This window comes from Alligator mississippiensis, chromosome 16 (genome assembly GCF_030867095.1).
Source record: "Alligator mississippiensis isolate rAllMis1 chromosome 16, rAllMis1, whole genome shotgun sequence".
Taxonomy (NCBI): Eukaryota; Metazoa; Chordata; order Crocodylia; family Alligatoridae; genus Alligator; species Alligator mississippiensis.
The window spans coordinates 21,165,040-21,184,040 of NC_081839.1; the positions used below are offsets into that span (position 1 = coordinate 21,165,040).

General features: G+C 45.5%; 1 protein-coding gene across 1 annotated transcript in view; it reads left to right on the top strand.

Annotated features, from left to right (window-relative positions):
* DDX25 (DEAD-box helicase 25) overlaps positions 1–9,892 on the top strand; it is a 38,466-nt gene extending 28,574 nt beyond the window's left edge. The window contains exons 9-11 of the mRNA XM_019490083.2: positions 282–444; positions 4,705–4,893; positions 9,665–9,892. Of these exons, the coding sequence (XP_019345628.1) occupies positions 282–444; positions 4,705–4,893; positions 9,665–9,726 (414 nt within the window). The 3' untranslated portion in view covers positions 9,727–9,892. The remainder of the gene's footprint in view (positions 1–281; positions 445–4,704; positions 4,894–9,664) is intronic.
* The last annotated feature ends 9,109 nt before the right edge of the window (positions 9,893–19,001 follow it).

Sequence of the window (19,001 nt, forward strand, 5' to 3'; positions counted from 1 at the left end):
AAAGGCATTGAGCACTTCAGCCTTTTCCTCATCATGTATCACTAGTTTGCCTCCCCCATTCAGTAAGGGACCCACACTTTCCCTGCATCTTAATGTAAATGTTGTCCCCGTATCTCATTCCCCCATGCGTGCCCTGTGAAGAGTGAACCAGAGAGACATTCCTCTAAAATGTTTTCCTTTCCCAAAGTGTAAGGATGACTGTTGTAAGCATTTGAAAGGGTCCCAGCTGGAGCCCTTAGTAGAGGTCTGATCTCACTCGTTTTCTGCATTTGTTCTTTTAGACTCGTAGAAATGCGAAATGGCTCTCTCTGCAAATGATTCGTGACGGGCACCAAGTAGCCATGCTGAGCGGGGAGCTGACAGTTGAGGAGCGGGCAGCTGTAATCCAAAGATTTCGTGATGGAAAAGAGAAGGTCCTTATCACTACGAATGTCTGTGCTAGAGGTACTGCCTTCGATACTTAGAGAAGCAAGTGGATTCACGTAGGAATATGAGAACCCGCATAGGGCATCCAACCTGTAATGTTTCTGCATTACAAAGTCCTTCCTCTACCAGCCTAGCATGGAAAACTTAGTGTGGGGTGCAGCAGAGGAAATCATTGGTATAGAATCCTGTAAACTCTCATGTATTAAAACCTCCTTGTCAATTTTCTGCTATAGTAATGTCACACACACGATCATGACTTTGTGGGATTGTTGTGTTTCTAGATATCGAGTCAGTGATGCTGGTATAGCAGGTGTTCATTCTTATGGCTTACTGATACCATACTGCAGTGACTTTTTGTTGTTTTTATTTCCAATCAGATCAAACTTGGGTATTTTCTATGAGGTGCAGTGTGTGACTTGGCAGGAGAGTGTTGCTCATATTAACTCTTAAGCCTTTCATCTATCCTGTTAAACTTTACGGCTGTTCTTCACAACTGGTGATAACAGTGGTAGGAGATTGGTGTGTTTACAGTTGCCTTTTCTGAAGGCAGCCACAAGAAATACAATACTCCAAGGTGTAGGCAAATGTTCCTCATGTAAATTCATTCACTGGGGGAAGAGTTTCATCCATAGAAAATAATTGAGAATGTTGTGAAAATGTTGTATATAACAAAATAAATAAATAAGCACATTATAACTAGGGACCTACTCAATTCGCAATTTCGTGGAAATCGTGAAACTGGGCAATGTCTGCAAAATAAAAAAAACTCCTAAAAATAAAGTGCTTGCTCCCCAGTGGGAGCCACCAGTCCTCATGGCCACTGCGACCCAGCCTTGCAGCCTGCTGGAGAGAGGAGGAGGGGGAGGAAGCTGCCAGCACTAAGGGGAGCAGCCAGGATGGCAGCTTCCCCCACCCCTCACTGCTGATTGGCTGAAATGGCTGCCTATTGCATGGCCCTGCCCCCTCCACCAGTCAGTGGTGAGGGGTGGGCCTCATGATGGACAGTCCTCTCAGCCAAATAGCAGCTAATCAGTGGTGAGGGGCAGGCATGGAGGGGAGCCCACTGCAATAAGCTTGTGAAAATGGCAGCCAGCCCCACAGTTGGCCCGTGAAATCGGCTGCCTGCCTCTGTCTCACTAGGTACCTCTAAAAATGTTACATGAACTGCCTGATTTTTAGACTCCACAATTTCAGTCGTCCTGTCTGGTGTACTGTGTGTAATCCCAAACTACTCTTCCTTTAAGAGTATGTTAGACTACTCTTCTTACTGTATTTTAAATGACCCATGACAAAGTATGCTCGTGTCAGCTGCCTCTTGTCTCTGAAATAAGGTATGTCCATCAGCTGTCTCAACTCTACTTGCAGACCCTACAGCAGGGGCGGGCAGTTATTTTGGGCAGAGGACCACTTACTGAGTTTCAGAAAGCCATCAAGGGCTGCATGACAGGCAACCCAGGGCAGGTTAATATTCATTTTCTACATTTTTTAGGGGGCCTGCGGGCCGGATAGAATGGCCTGGCGGGCCGCATCTAGCCCCTAGGCCGCATTTTGCCCACCCCTACCCTACAAAGTACATGGATTGGGGTATTAATTAAGGTTCACCTTCTACAGGTGGCAATGTGACAAACATATAAAAACAATTGATTATATTAAAGATTCCTGTCTGGATAGATACATAGCAAAGACTTTCTAGAATAAAATGGAATAGTGAGTAGTATAGGGAAGACATGTTCAAATACTGAAGCTACATGAAAAAAAGGCAACACTGTCATGTAGGGCTGTGCAAAACACCATTGTTTCGTTTCTACGTCTCTTCCGCCATTTTAAAGGGACAGTGTTTCATTTCATTGTTTCATTTCAAAGTACTGTCCCATTTCGTTTAGTCTAAACTTTCGCTGTTTTGACTCATTTCAACATTTTGCCCATAGGCTATAATGAGGAATCATGAAAATGCTGAAACTGTTGTCATTTATTGCCTGATTCAGATGCAAATTGCAGGAATGGTAGCCCCTTCCAAGTGCATGAAACATGCCAAGTTTCAAGGAGATAGGTGCAGCGGTTTCTCGGAAGCTGGACCTCAAAGTCTAGAGAGCAAAATTTGCTGGCAGTGACAGCTTCCTGTCATCCGGCATGCAGATCTGGGGACTCACACCCATGGGAGGGCTGCAGGGCTGTGCTGGACTCCTCCTGGGGGTGCGGGCCCCTGGATCTGTGCCGGATGACAGGAGGCTATCACTGCTGCCTGGGACCGGTGCTGGGCACAGCCTGCATCCAGCACTGGGGAAGACAGATGCTGCTGCTGGCCCCAGGGGCTGGCAAAGCTGATCGGAGCATAGCCTGGCGGCAAGAGGCGGGCAGAGCCAGCGCTCCGCTCCACCTCCCAGTGCCAGGCTGAACTACATGGGGCTGCGGAGCCGCTCAGAGCACAGCCCTGGCTCTCCCTTGCCTCCCACCACAGGGCCGCTTCGAAACTCGAAACATTTCAAAACTTTCGAAACGTTTCGAGTGCCCTCATTTCATTTCAATGCTGTTTCGATGCTTTGTGTTTCATTTCAATCTCACTGTTTCAAACTCGAAACACATTGAAACAGCTTTGAAACGAAACACTTGGCAAAATTTCACACAACCTTAATGTCTTGATTTTAACTAAAGGTTATATATTGGGTAGAACACATCTAATTGTGGAGGGTAAAGAAATGGGATGTAGCTTGTCTTTTGTCAGCAACCCATATTGTAATGAGTTGCATGCGACTTGGGATGGGCACCCTTCTCCACTCTCGGGGGTTCGCACCAGCAGGCTTCCGTAGACCCCAGCAGGCTGTAGGCTGGCCACACTTGCACAAGCGCGCTCTGCCTCCCCTGCTCATATCTCCTCCCTCCACCAGCTTCTAGAAAGAGCCTGAGCTGTCTGGGCAGGGGCCCTGGCAGCACTATCCAGGGGTAGAGTGCCATGAGCCAGGCCACCACCAACCCCTCTGCAATCCAGCCATTAACCTGTTCCTTCCCAGAACAAAGCCTATCCAAAGAAACTTTCAACATATAACATCCAGACAAATAATACAACCACATAATTGCCGCAGGCTCATGTTTGAATTGTGTTATGTAGATGTAAGGAAACCTGAAGCCCCTAGAGGTTGTGTATGTGAGTAGCAAATAGTTCCACTAGCAAGTCATTTCTTACTACTTTTTCCCTTTGTTTTAGTTTTTTTAAACTGTAGTATTCTGCTGAAGACATGGCTAGGTTGGAAGTTTATATTAATTATAGTAGAAATCTTTTATTTGGGATTTTCTTTGCGTTTCTCAGTAGAGATAAATTATGAGTACAAGACATTTAAAATGATGTGAATATTTTTAAAATGAAATTCAAGCACTTCTTAGCCTTTCTGGTGGTATGCATTTCTTATTCTCTGTAGACTCTTTAAAGTCTACATTTAATTGCAAAATGTTTGCACTAAAAACAGATTGTATGCCTTAAGACCCTCCTAAGATGTACAGGTTTTTGCCAAATGAATGGGCCAAACGTAAGATCCATGAAGTATGTGAAGGTGATCTCTGAATTTCACACAGCTTCCAGATGTTTTAATCTGAGTTGTATCTGAAACTTATTCACTTTGTTAGGTAATTGAGGGGCAGGGGAAGAAACTAGGGTATTGTTGTGTTTTTTCTTTTTGTTTGGATTTGTATTGAAACTTGCTTTTACCTTCATAAAAGTGTCTGTGACTAACACAATTTAGGCGTTTTGAAAATGAACTGTGAGCTTAGTCTCATAATTTTAATCTAGCAGTATTTCAGAAATACAATCCAGCTTTAGAGTGAGCTGTCCTGAGATGTGTGCGACTCCAAAGTGCTTTAGACAAGATTGGCTGAAAGAACTGGTAGTTAGGAAAGCTGTAAGCCAGTGGTAGCAACAGCAGGAAATTCAAGGTTAAGGTGGAGACTTAGACTGAATATTCAGAAGGTGGCCCCACTTTGGGGCTTGTGACTTCTCTTGACTTCACAGTTTGAAGCAAATCCCTAAGGATTCGCAAATAACACATTTACAGCAAGTGTTTGTGAGCATGTTAATGGGACAGTCCCTTCTAGCTGAATTTCCTAAACCATATGATAGTTATTTTTACTACTTTCCATAATAACAGAGTTCTTCCCATGATGCAGATTGGATATGATTAATTGAAACTGAATGGGTTGTTCCCCTTTCTGACAGGTTAATGTCTGGGTGGATTGTATTTCAGGTGGACTTCTTGGCAGTAAGAATCTTCCTCTTCCATCCTGATCTAGGTATTGATGTGATACAAGTCACAATTGTGGTGAATTTCAATCTCCCTACAAACCAGTTGCAGTATCCAGATTTTGAGACCTACCTCCACCGCATTGGGCGGGCAGGTCGTTTTGGGAAGAAGGGCCTGGCTTTCAACATGATTGAAAGATATAACTTGTCCTTGCTACACAGGATTGAAGAGCACTTCCGTGAGTATAATATCCCTATCAACCCTACACTGTGAGGGCACAGCCATGCAGGAGTTAGCTATAGCAACAATATTGTTTAATCGGTATTGTAGTAAATCTGTATACTTACTTGCACACCCAAAGCAGTGTTAAGCATATTTAAAAGGCTAAAAAATCAGACTTACAAACATTAGGAAACCCAGCATTAAACGCATCTGTCTCTTCTTAATTTGGCTCCCCTGTGCATGTGAATCACTAGTCTCTCAGGAGCCTATACATGTGCTCTGACACATTCTAATTAAAATGCTCTAGCATTGCTACTGCATCACATGTATTAAGCCCCCCCCTCCCCCCCTCCCCTGTTTCAAAATGGCCATGGGGGTGCTTTAACTGCAGTTTGTCAATTGAGCTTTAGTTAAAGCATTGCATGGCAATTTTTAAACACACAGGGGCTTAATACACATGACACTGCGGCTTTTTAGTTATTGTGGCTCTCCAGAAACCACTCTAATTAAAGCCCACCCCCCCACATGCACACACTCCCAAGCACATATATTGGCAGCCTAAATTTCCCCCAGTGACATGCTGCTTTTCTACGGGTTCCCTGCCTCAGTGGTGAGGATGAATTGTGCTTAGTGCTTTGTGTTCTTCCTGTTGTGTGTGTGGCTTCAGGCTTTATTTACTGCCCACTATAGAAACCCTGCTTTAAAGACAGATTTGTTAATTTTTTCATGGGCTTTCTTCTGGCACTCATCATCACTGTAACATCTGACTGCTGTAGGCAGAGATGAGGGTCAGAAGCATCTGCTTTTGAGTGCCTTGTTGTAGATGTTTAGGGCTTGAGGTTTCAGAATATGTTCAGAACACAGCTCTTACCGACTTTGCTGCCTCCTGCAAGGGCTCAGCACTTCCACAAGTCAGACCGCAGAGTTCTGTGACTGGTACCCAATTAGTGACCAGCTGGGTTAAGCAACCTTTACAGTATCCCATAGAAACTCTTAGACACTCTTTCTGGAAGAGGCAGGGATAGAATCCAGCAGCATTCAACTCTTACCAATAAAACCAGATTTTACCTTATGTCAGGGATCAGCAACCCCTGGCACACGTGCCAGTTAGTGGCACATGGAGACATTTTCCCCCACTCACCAGGAGGCGTGCAAGGAAATTGTTTAAACAAAAAAAAATTTAACTTGCTGTTCTGGGTTCTCTGGAGCAGCCACAGGTCCCAGTGCCACAGCAGGCGCTGGGGCGGAGTCAGAAGAGCACAGGCAGAGGCTGTCTGCATTCTGCTGCGCCCTCCAGCCCAGCCTGGTTTCTGGAGTGGAGCTGCAGGGTAGGGGGGGAGAGCTGGGTAAGCACTGTGCAGGAGGCTCCCAGCAGGTGGGCGAGTCCTGGGCCTGGGGCTCGGGCAGATGGATGCTTTGTGCCACTCAGGCGAGGGCAGTGCTGGGGCTGGGTGCTCAGGGGCAGGGTCTGGGCAGTGCAGGGAGAAACAGAGGCAGGGGGAGGCGCTGTGGACAAGTCAGGTCAGCCAGCCCCTTGGGAAGGTGGGCACTGGGTGGGAAGTGCGGCTGCCCCAGGGTTCCGTGGGCTTGGCCTGCAGTGGGAGGGTGGGTGGGCAGGGGTGCCCAGTGGCACCTGACGTGGGGTCCGGCCTGTGCAGCTCTGCTGGATTGGGGCACAGCTGTCCTGCCTGCGAGGGGATGCTGCCTAGCCGGAGCAGGACACTGGGTGTGGGGGGCTCCCACCTCCAGGCTCATCCTCCCTATGCACCAGGCACCACGCCATTGGGGTGGAGCCACCCCTGGTGCAAGGGCCTGGCTGTGGGGAAACCCCCAGGGCCCTGGGAACAGCTTCCATGGCTGCTCTGACCTGCCCAGACCCCGGCCTTGCTCACCCTCAGCTCTCCTCCTGGGGCCGGGACCCAGGTAGGCACTGCACTGGAGGCTACTAGTTGGCTCAGCCCCAAGGGGCTGGAGCAGTGTACAAATGCATGCCTCTGGGTAGAGGGGCTGAGGCTGTGCTGCCCCTGTGCTGCGCTGGCAGTGATTGCATGCGTGCCTCAGAGTGGATGGTGGGGGAGGAGCTGGGGTTTCACTGCCTTAGGCCCCTTTGCCACTGCCCACCCAGAGGGGTGCACCCAGCAGCCTCTGGCACAAAGCCAAGTTAGGGTCTGGAGGCCACGGGCAGCATGAGAGGGTACTATGGCCACCCCAGAATTTGCCGTAGCCACCCCTCCACTGCCACCCAGGCCACCACTGCCTGCCCTTCTCTGAGCCCAGCCCCAGACTAGCCCCCCCCCACCTGGGAGCACCACACCTTTGCAGGTTCAACTGCACAGAGCGAGCGGCAGCTGTGCTGGGAGAGGCGGCTAGAGTGGAGGTGGGGGGCAAACTGGGGGGCAGCAGGTTTTTCATTATATAGCATCATACTGGTATTCAGGTGTATGATCTGCAGTGTTAAATGTATCACAGACCTATGACACTTGAACTGATGGTAAGTGACAGCAGTAATAAGTTTTTTTTTCTCCTCACTCTGGATGGTACTGGAGGGGAAAAGGGTCCCTGTGCCATGGATTTCAGTAAAATTTGCTGAGAGCAGAGGGATGCTGAGACTTGATTATCCTGAACCTGGCTTGGGAGGGAGGGAAGTTAATTCTTTTGCCCTTCTGAGCACAGCCCTCTTCCAACCTTTCTGTCTTACCTCTGGTTCTTCATCTTGGCCTTCTTGAAGTCCAGGGCTGATGGCTCCGCAATTCTAATCTTAATCCTCTGACCCACCTCTCCTTTTCTCCCAGTTGCTCCATCTTACCCTACTCTTCCCAGTTCTTCCATGCTCCCTAGATTCTCATGGCTTTGTTACCCTCAATCTGTGTATCCTGTCCTGGGTGGTTTCCATTACCAGCCACCCCAAGACTCTTCATTCAGTTTCAGTGCAGCTCCCCACTCCAAGCTTGTTGTCAGTCTTCCTAAGCCAGTAGGGTCCGGTTATCAACTTTCATCCTGGCCTCTTTCCTCCTTCATCTTTCCCCTCCTTACTAGTTCTGTTTCTGCCCTGCCTGAATTCATCTTCTTGCAGGATCAGCACTTGCTTCTTCCCCTCCACAATCTCTGAGGGTCACAGGAGGTCCTGGTAGGCATTACATTTGTCATGATAAACTCTGTATAACATATATGTATATAAAGTGGGACAAAGCACAAATGGCCACATCTTCACACCGTTTGTTCTGCTGTAAAAACAGGCAATCTGCCATAAAAACAGCAGCAGCTTTGTCTTTCCAAGATAAATTTAACATCTGGTCAGGTAGAGAGAGAACAGGAGAAGGGCTGCCTGCAGTATCCCAGAACTGCAAATGTAGGCAAAGTTTTGGCTAGAACATGTCCCATGAAGGGACACTTCAGAATTCACCTGAAATCTCAGCTGTCCTTACAATGGCAAATTTGAGTCTGCCCCCCCCGAACCCCTCCTCCAGGCTGCAAAAAGCATGCCTTGTAATTAAAGGCTGTCTCTTGCCCCTACATCAGGACCTGGAGACATTGAGATCATGTCTAAGACTTTTATGCACTTTTTACCATGGGCACGGTGAGGGATAGTATAATTCCTAGTCTTGTTAGCAAAACTGCTAAAACGTTTAAACTGAAATATTCCAGAAACTTGTGAGAGACAGAAACCTGACATGGGAAATTTCAAGCCAGATGGTGAGCTTTCCCATTTTTATGCTGGGCAATGTCAGGCCACCTCAGTAAGCAGTACAGTTAACTTTTAATACATGAGGTGGCAGACAGTTTTCTCACTAAAGCTATCTTGTATCTGTTCTAGATTGTTTAGGTCTAAATAAACCTGTTTCATGGGACAGGAGCAAAAAATTGTCCAATTTACTCTGTGTTGCAAAAAAAGGCATTTCCTTTTCAAGTTGTATGTGCACAAGTACAGCCAGGAGTGGAATTAGTAAAATGAGCCTTAAGCGTGATCTCTAATTCCACTCATCTTTTAATACCTTAATCTTGGATAATCTGATTTTTCTTTTTCACAACTTTTACGCCGTAAAGCTGTTAAACTTTGAGATTTAGGGATGTTAATTATTTCACTAGAATAATACTTAGCGCATATAACCCTCTTTATTTGTTAAGTGTTTTCCAAACACTACCTAGTTATCACAACATCCCTGCAAAGTAAGGAGATAAGGCACAACACCTGGGATTCATCTAGAAATCTAACACTGTTCACTGTTTTTAATTTGAGAAGTTCCCAGCCTTTGTTGTTGTCAGCTGCCTTAATCCAGTTTACATTGTGCTTTCTCAAAGTTTATTTGACTATCACTTGAAGTGCTTCGACTGGAAATACTATACTGAATACTCATACAGATACTTCCACCCACATAAAGTGTTATATATGTGCAAGAAAATACATGATAATGTTCTATAGAACAATTGTAAATGGTAGAAAGTTGTTAAATGGACATCTCAAGGAAAAAAAGGACTCTTAAAGTTATTTTAGAATATGTTAGCAGACATGTCAAACTCGCATGCTGGTAAATTCTCTACAGTTTGGCCCTTGGTAGCTCTACTTTGATTGTTAATAGCCCCCATTATTGTGATAATGCTTGTATCAATATTATTGACCTGATAAGTTAAAGATCCTTATTATCTCTTTCCAAGAAAATTTGAAAATCCCCCACAAAAACAAAAGTCTCCATATAAAATTCTTGCTGCAGAAGAGTGACCACTGGTGGAGTGCAGTTTGGAGACTTATTTGTTGTTGTTTTTTTGTTTGTCTCTGGGTTTTTTTTAAGAAACCAAAATTAAGAAGCTGGACCCAGAAGACATGGATGAGCTTGAGAAGATTGAATATTAAGTGAACTACAGGAATCCATGATAAAAGGGCAGTTTGCTGCTTTAGACTTACATGTTTAAAAAAAAATTCAGTGGTTAAATCTCCACCCCGTTACAGTTACCAGCATATTTTATGTATCTGAGAATATTTAGGAAAATAAAAAAAAAAATATTCTTATGACCCAGAACTGACTCTGTTTTTCTTTTAATGATTCTTGTGGGGTTTTTTTAATCAAATGGTTACCAAGATTTTGGCATGTCCAACAAAAGCTCAAGAGGGCTTTCTGTCCCTGACCCAGCTCCCCTTTGCTACCCTAGGGTATGTCTCTCCAGAAAAAAGCGACTTGTAGATGGAAACAATTCAGAAGGATCAAACTCTACTGAAAAACCAAAAAACAAACCCTGATGTCTCCTACACTGCCTACAGTAATTGACACTTACATTTAATAAACTAGCCACTAGATGGCAATGGTTACAGTATTTTACACAGAGATAGGGAAATATTGGTGTTTGTGACAGAGGATTTGAAAAGAAATGACACTGCATTTTAGCTATTAGATTTTACTTTTGTTCTTCTGTATTGCATCCAAAATGTAAATATTAAATGAGTGGGTATATGCATGTATGTGCAACTTCCTTCCCACTAGATGGTGGCATGATTTAATAAACTTACCCTGCCCCATTTATCTGAACAGCCTGGGCTCTGCTTCTGAGTTTAGGAACTAAATTTTCTTTCATTTAAAACTTGCTCTTTTGATTTTCTGGATTATTTTTACCCACTCCAGGTTCGCATTTCGGGCAGAGTCAAGAAATTTGTGGTCTGTTGTGTCTCAGATCTTGGCCAGGAGCTTTGGTTAACTTGGCCAGTTAGCTTTGGTGGTTATGTCTTGAGATGATTGGCTTAAATTTGTCTTGTATTCTGTTTTCTGTTTGTTACCAAGTATATATCTAGTACCTTGCCTGTTGTGCTTCTATGCAATGACAGTGGGAAAGTGGTATAATAAAGTAGTTAGGGGTTTTTTTCTTCCTGTTATTGGAGAAATGTAAAGTTATCAGCTAGTAAGTGAAAAAGTTGCTTATGAAACAGCAGCTTTTGCATATACTGCTCAATACTCTGTTTATTATCTTGCACTTATTTATCACAACCTTGCACTTTCCTTTCCTCGTGTCCTTGTGATAAGGTATTTAGCAGAATTCTCAGATTCATTGTGTGCTTCATGTGTGCTTCTGCTCTGGCCTTGAGCTTGCAACCTCTGGGCTGTCAATCATGTACCTTGGCACCCACACCAGTTTAATGCAAGGAAGTTACTAGGCACTAGCCTTGGATCCTGGAGACCTGATTTCTATTCCCTGCTCAGCTGTAGTCATCCTTGGGGAAGCTGGTTAATATTTTCATGCCTTGGTTAACTACCTTTATATTAGGGAAGCATTATTGCTGCTGTCTCTTTGTAGTGGTGTGGTATCATGATTGTCATGTGCATGATAGTAATGGGTATTATATAGGTACCTACGAGGTAATAGAATTGAGGGACATGATAGAAATGGTTGCAGCTGTCAAGAACACTGAATCCTCATAGTATCAAATTTTCCTGTATTTCTAACATGCCCCTTGTGATGGTAACTGGCCCATATTGTGTACAAAGAAAATGCCAGTTCTTCTCTGATGTGACTGTTGAACTTGTTACAGATGAAGCTTCTGATATTATTTCTGTGCAATGTTACCTGCTTGAGTTCTCCTCTGCTACATTATTGAGGGAAGCTTTTGCCAAAAAAAAGATCATGCGTAAACCTGGAAGAGGTCAGGTTTGTCTCAACAAAGAGTTCCACAACTGCAGACTCTACTAATGGCCTACCTATGACTGCAGGATTTTACTGTACTTGTTAACAACAGCAGTCCTGTGCACGGCTGGAATAGAAAAAGACCACTTCTAATCAATTGGAACCTGGTGTATTTTTGGAGCTTGGACAGGGAATGCAACATTTTGGCCCCATGGTCTTCTGTTTATTTGCCTGAGCTATGCAGTGTAACACCAGCTAAGAGCTGCTACAAGAACTGGGTTCCATCTCCAGATAAATTGCATTTGCCATACTCTATTTGAGGATAAGAAACTCAAGATGGGGTAGCTCTATCCAAGGGGCACTAGTGCAGTCCATAGGCCAAAACACAACAGAAGGGACAGGCTTCCATTTCTCTAAAGTATCTAACATTATTGATGACTGCAGGAGGACGTAGGCCACACTCTTTCGATGAGGGGGCAGGTGCTCACTAGGAAAGTGAAATCGTCCCAGCCAGCCCCTCCTCATCACCTGAATTTTTTTCAGGTACTGGGACTTGATTTAATATGCTGAAGAAATGGGCAGCCAAGCATTGCCACCATTGCTAGCACTGGAATACCTCTGTCTCTTTTCCAGGCCTGCCTAGGAGCCACGATTAAAAATTGCAAACTTTCACACAAGACGGTTGTTGAGTGAGCAAGCAGCTATCCAGTGAATGTTTAGGATCTGTTCATGAAGACTTGACAAGATTAGCTGCGTGGAGCACTATCTACTAGATTTAGATCTATGTAGGAAAGAGTACTTGGTGGTGAAAGCAGTGAAGACCTAGAAACCTAAGTATGCATATTTTTCTCCTTCAAGGCCATTCCTGTGCTGCATGAGTTTTGATTGTAGCTGTGAGAGGTCTAGCAGGTTAGCAGCAGCCAAGTGCTGATTTTTTTTTCCCCGCCAATACCTCCTCTGCAGTGATGCACAGGAATGGTATTTGGATGAGGATATCTGGTCGACAGCTTGGTTGTCCAAAGGAATCTGTGATATGTGGGTGTACTTGATATCAATGAAGTTTCATTGCAATTTGTCCAAAACTAGGCTTTGCATGGGGAATAGCAGCAGCAAGGGTAACTGAACATTGATAACAAGTATGCTGAGCAGGTTTCTAGGGAATAGTTTGCAAATAGACTTCTCTAGGATTCTGAATGCTCCTTTGAAAAGCTTATAGCCAAATCTTAGGGAGGGAACATCAAATAAATTATCTCGGCATTTATTGGGTGCATCTGATGATCAGTGAGGTATCTGTCTTCTGAGTTGCTTAGAAGTGTTGATAATTTTCAGAAATTCACTGGTGTTTAGAAGCTGAAGTTCTTTCTGAGCAGGATGTTTCATGCTTGCAGCTGATAAAGAGGAGGGGAAACCTTGGGGTTTCCAGTCACCTACATAAAGGTATGCCCTTTCGGTGCTTCCTAGAGGAGGTTGTATGCGAAACTTGGCTTCAGCCCATTTGACATGTTACATCCCTGCACTATCTCCAAGCCAAAATAATCTATAATAAAGTGGAATTATAAATAATTACCAGGGAGTTGCACTGCTGCAACCTGAGTGCCAAATCATTTCTTGAAATTTATAATTTATTTTACTTTCAGGCTGAAGTATTTTTATTAGGTCAGAGTGTTGACAATTTTGTCATTTGCTGGATCTGCCAACACCCCCTACTTTGGCTTTTCTTGTTTTTTTCTAAACCTGACCTGTACAGGCAGAAAACTAGACTGAAGGTGTCTGGCACTGTATCAACAGTGAGTGAAGCTGGAGAGATTTATGTGCGTGTTCACAAAGCCCAGGGAAGCGCTGCACCAACTGAGCTCACTAAAACAACTGCGTAAATGATCTCACTGCTGTCAAAATGAAATTGGCTCTACCCCACTGTGCTCAGCTCCCCAAAGAGCAGGCTGCAATTTTCATGTCTCCATCACTTAGATTGAAAAGTTTGACCTATTTTAAGTCTCTCTGGGCTGAGACATTAAAGTGGGGGGTGTGGGGGAGAAGCTAATAAGAACTAAGTCTGCCCTGTGTGAAATGGACGCTTGTGTTTGCTGCCCAAGCTTGACATAAAATGATAGCTTAATGTCAAGATTATGCTGTAGGTGTGTCATGTAACATGGGACCCAAGAGGGCTAATTGCTCAAACTCATTACTTAGTGGAGCAAGAACTATTTTCAAGGTAACAGCTGTTTGGAGACACCGATGGCAAAAATGGGAGAGGGTGGAGGGAAGGAAAAAATGCTGTCCTTGTCTGTTACTCATCCATTTCAACAGAAAAAGGCTGTAAATGGTTCCTGTTGTGTCTCACCTTTTTTAATGGATCGTTTGTGAGGCCAGTACAGTAAGTGTTAAGCTACATTGTATGTCTGCTCCTTGCTGTAGTATCAGAAGAGTGCCTTTGAACCACTGAAACAGAGCAATAATTACCTATCATCCTTTGCAGCCTGGAGGACGAATGGCTTGATTACTTTAGAGCAGTGATTTTCAATCTTCATTTGCGTACCCCTAAAAATTTTCGAATGGTGGTGTGGGCCCCTTTGGAAATTTGGAATGGAGGTGTGGACCCCTTTGAATTGTGAGTGCAGGTATTCACCTACTTCTGATTGATCATAGTCGCCTTTTGTGGATGCCTTAGACACTGTCTAAGGAGCTGGAGGTATGAAGGGTGGTTATAAAGTATTAACATTAAGGTAATAGAGTATTTTCTGAGGCTGCAGAGGACAGGGCAAGGAGCAATGATCTTAAATTGCAACAAGAGAAATTTATGTTGGAGATTAAGAAGAACTTTCTCCCTGTGAGAGAAGTTCAGCACTGGAGAAGATTGCCTAGACTGGCTGTGAAATCGTCACCCTTGGAAGTTTATAAAAGCGGTCAGACACGTGTGGGTGAGATGGTTTAGACAGGAGCAATCCTGTATTCCTCTGTGATTCTTTGCAGGAGTCTGGAGTGCTCTGTGGGTCAGTGGGGCAGGCAGCAAAGCTAGTTGGAAAACTGGAATTTAGACAAATGGCAGATGTTCTCCCTTTTTAGTTTGCCCTTGGTACCAGCTTGACTGTAGCAGAGCTGGGACCCAAACAGCAGAACTTGGGAGGTGCTATGACTCGATGATAATGGAGGGCAGAGGGATGTAGTAGCGCTCTGTTTTTGGCCATTTGTTAACACACTGTTAAAAGTTAGTGCAAGATGGGCTGTGGCTGCCTTCATACCATAACCTGGAGAGGGTTCAGAGGAGGGCTACTCATGTGGTTGAGGCCCTGTGGGTAAGATCCTATGAGGACAGCTTGAAGGACCTGAATCTCTTCAGCCTCCACATGAAAAGGCTGAGAGGTGATCTTGTGGCTGTCCACAAACTCATCGGGGAGGTCAACAGGGAATAGGAAATACTCTGTTTACCATGGCGTTACCCTCAGGGTTATTAGAAACAATGGCCATAAACTGAAGGAGAGTAGATTTAGATTGGACATCAGGAAGAAATTCTTTACGGTGAGGGTTGCCAAAATATGGAATACGCTTCCAAGGGAGGTGGTGCTGTTCCCTTATTTGGAGGTGTTCAAAAGGAGATTAGATAAGCACCTGGTTGGAGTTATTTAACCCCAGCGCTCTTTCCGGCCCAGAGCAGGGGGTCAGATTCGATGGTCACTCTAATAGGTCCCTTCCAACTCTAGAAATCCATGAAATCTATGACATCTATAGTGATGAGTGGGCAAGCTGAGAATGGGAATGCCCTTTTCTTGTGAGAGACACAAATGCATTTCCAGGAGTTGGTGGGTGTGAACACTGTGGGAACGGATGAATAAAATTGACCAGATTCTGACTCTAGCTGTTACGCAGCAGTAAGGAATTTGCCCTGGCGCCTTGCATTCAAAAGTGGTTAATAATGGTGTTAGCTTGATTCTTGTTAACAGGAAATAATCCCAAGGCCAGTAAACTGTGATTATGAAAGACCATGTTCTATATACAGGCCCTAACCTGGCTCCTGGGACTTTCCCTGACTACTATGAGCGGCAAAGACTGCTTGATAGCAGATCTTGCCGCCTCTGCTCCATTGCAGACATGCCCCAGAGCTAAGCCCAGGGACAGCATCTTCCAGCATGACAGCTCTCCGGTCTTTTCCCCCACTTGCTCTTGCTCAGAGGATGAGCAGTTGCTGCCCTCCCTGTTGCTGTGGCAGCCTCTCCTAGGCAGCTAGTTAGTGGGAGTGCAGAGAGGCTGGAGTGATAAACTGGTTTTGATTTCAGTAACGTTTGTTCAGGACATTGGAACCGGTTGTGGGGCAGGGTGGCACAGGGCTGGGGCCAGCTAAGCCCTGGGATGGGTATTTTGGCGAATTAAGTGCCGTTTCTCCACTTGCTGCATCCAGGCACGGGCAAGGTAGGAACGTGGCTGTGAGCAATTCATAGAGCACTAGGACCAACTGCCTTCAGACCCGGCTTTCAGTAAAAAAGAAAGGCTACCAAAATGAGACGTGCTCTGGCTCAGGGCAGAGCGAAAGCTGTGCTGAGCTCTGGCAGCTCTAACCAGCCCAAGTAGGTTTGTGTCCCCCTTTGCCACTGCCCCTCTCACTCTCACTGCCCCTCGGAGAGTTAAAGGAGCAATCCATACAATGTAATTCCATGGTAACAGAACACTTCCCCACTCGTTTGTCCTTTCAGGCAGACTCCTCTTGCACAAGTCAGGGTCCGCCTAGAGATTTCTGTGGCCCTTGCCTGCCTCCCAGTTATTAGGAACATAGGAAAACCGGGCTGGAAGGGCTCTCACAAGGCCATCTAGTTTAGCACCCTGCCTAAAATAGGATTATCTCTGACTAAACCATTCCAGCCAACGGTCTGTCTAACTTAAAAACTTCCAAGGATGGGAATTTCACAATTTCTCTAGGTATCCTGTTCCAATATCTGACCACTCAGTCAGTCAGTCAGAAAATTCCTTCTAATCTCTGACCTAAACTTCCCCTCCAGCAGCTTGAAGCCATTGCTTCTGCCCCCTACAGCCTCAGAGAAAAGGCCATATGCATCTTCTGTGCAACCACCCTTTGGGTATTTGGTTTGCTCATCTCCATCCTTGCTTTACTAGCCGGTCAGGTATCATTGGAGTTTACTTTCCTCCCTCCCCAGGATGCTGTAAACTTTAAGCTTTGTCCCCACTTCTCATGCAGACAGCTGAGGCACAGGGTAGAATAAATCACTTGCCTAAGGACATAGGAGAGTGTGGCTGAGCCAGGAGCTGAACCCAAACAGCTTGAATACTAGCAGGCTGTACTACTCACTAGCCTTCCAGCCTACCATGGCATGCATGTAAGCTGGGCCAGTGCTGTTGTCTCTACAGCTAGGAAGCCAGGAAGTGATTACAGAAGTGAAATATAGTGGAATCATGAATAAAATTAGTCCTCCTGCTTTGCTTAGCCTGCCTTTGCCTGAGAGAGCACGCTGGTCTCTGTCATATTTATAATGTGAAGTGAACTTCAGCTCATGAGAGCTTGTGCTCTAGATATATACACACACCGGTACACCTTGGTTAGTGTGTAAGGTGCAAATCTATGCTGCCTTATATCTGTAAGCTAGCCACCTCCCAGCCCAGATTCTCTCTCTCTCTCTCTCTCTCTCTCTCTCTCAGAAGTGCAAATTGCAGCCTGCAAACAGATCCATTATGGTTCATAGCAATTGTAGATTCTGAGAGCAGATTCATGCCCTATGGTCTAATTTGAACACACGAGGGGAAAAACTGCAGTTCCACCCTTGGAGACTGCAAGGCTGACATTTCCCCATGATTGTTCTGGCCACTAGGGCCCGCAGGCCAATGTCTGCTGAGACAGCTGTAAGGGATTGTATGCACTGGGGGGCTTGGTCTGGGTCCTCCAGCTCTGAGCCTGGGCAATGGGGCAGGACTGGGACAGGAAGCTGGCTGGACTTTTTAGCATAGCTCAGATGCAAACCCTGGCAGCAGTGTCTTCCAATAACTGTCCTTAGTGTCCTCCCTGCATTCCCCCGCAGAAGCCTTCGCCCTGCTCCCCGCCACTTAGCTGGCACCTGATGCAGGACCATGAAATCAGAGGGAAGACCTCTCTGGAGCTCTGTATGAGGACTGGGAAGGAAGGAGGAGCTTGGTAGCTTGGAGTGAAAAAGAAAACAGGACCAAGACCTGGGCAGACGGGAATGATGGAGTGTCCTTGTTTCTTTGTGCAGGTCACTGCAGATGTGCCAGGCAGGGGCTGTTCATGGGCGGCCAGTTCCTGGGATATCTCTGTACAGGCATTTTAGGACTTGTCAACATCAAAAAATTGGTTTAAACACTAATATAGTTGTGTGGGTCAAGGCTTTGCCTAGACATTAACTGTGGTATAAGAGCAGCTCACCTCAGCTGTCCTTAAGCCAGCAAAAAACTGATTCAGTACAACCTACTCCTACATCTAAGTAAGAGGGTCTGTACTGGTTGGTATAGCAATTTAGTTAACTTCTCTTGAAAACAGCTCTGGAGTTTGACCAGTGCAAACATGCTTTGCCCAGGGTGGTGGGGCTAGCCTAGGGGCCTGGCCTGATGCATGGCAATACCAGGTTCATTTATAGCACTGGATGGGCAATCCCTTAAGAGCAAAATAGTCCAAGGTCCCTTTGCTCCTGGGGCCTATCTCTGACTCCAGCTGATGCTGGCTGTGCCAGAGGAAGGAATGGAGTAGCTTGGTGGAGGCCAACCTTTTTGTCAGGCATGCCAAAACTTAATCCCTGTTCCCTCTGTAAAAGTCCCTCCAGTCCCCTTTCCCTTGCCCAGCCTGCTGTTCTGCAGCTGTTCCCCCTTTGCTCCCCCACGTGCCGTGTGCAGCACACAGAAGCTGCCTATGACACTTGCAGCACACATGCCACAGGTCGGTCACCCCTGGAATAGCCAGGGAAGTCCTTTGCTTTATTGTCCTGGGCCCAACTACCTGTACCCAGGTAGTTTCATTATCCATGCTGTTGTCTTAGCCTCTGTGGCCAGGGAGTTCTGCAGGTGGGCTGTCCATCACATATGTGAACGGTTTCTTCCCTGTTTGGACTGTCAAGTGTTTGGGGTGGAGGCAGTGCCTATAAACATGCTCCAGGGTGGGAGTGGGGAGGGCACGTGTTAATTAAATTGGCTCTTGGGAGCCTCTCTAATTAAAAGGCCACAGCATCTTGTGTATTCGGCATCCCACATTTCAAAATGGTAGCAGGGGTACTTTAACTAATCTGATTCAAGCTGATCAAGTCTGCTCCAACGTATTTTAATGAAAACACATTGGAACATGTGTATAGGCATCCTACAGTAGGTCTACCCAGAGCCAAAATTAAGGGCACTGCCTATAAAACAATTAAGAGGTCCCCCAATGGCTTCCAAGAAATCACTTTAAATTAACATCAGCAAAGTGAATGCAACCAGATTTTAGCCATGGCTCTATAAAATAACCCTAGGGGGTGTAGTGTGGAAGTTGCTCACCAAGATAATTGATTCCTTGCTGATTCCCTGAAACAGTAA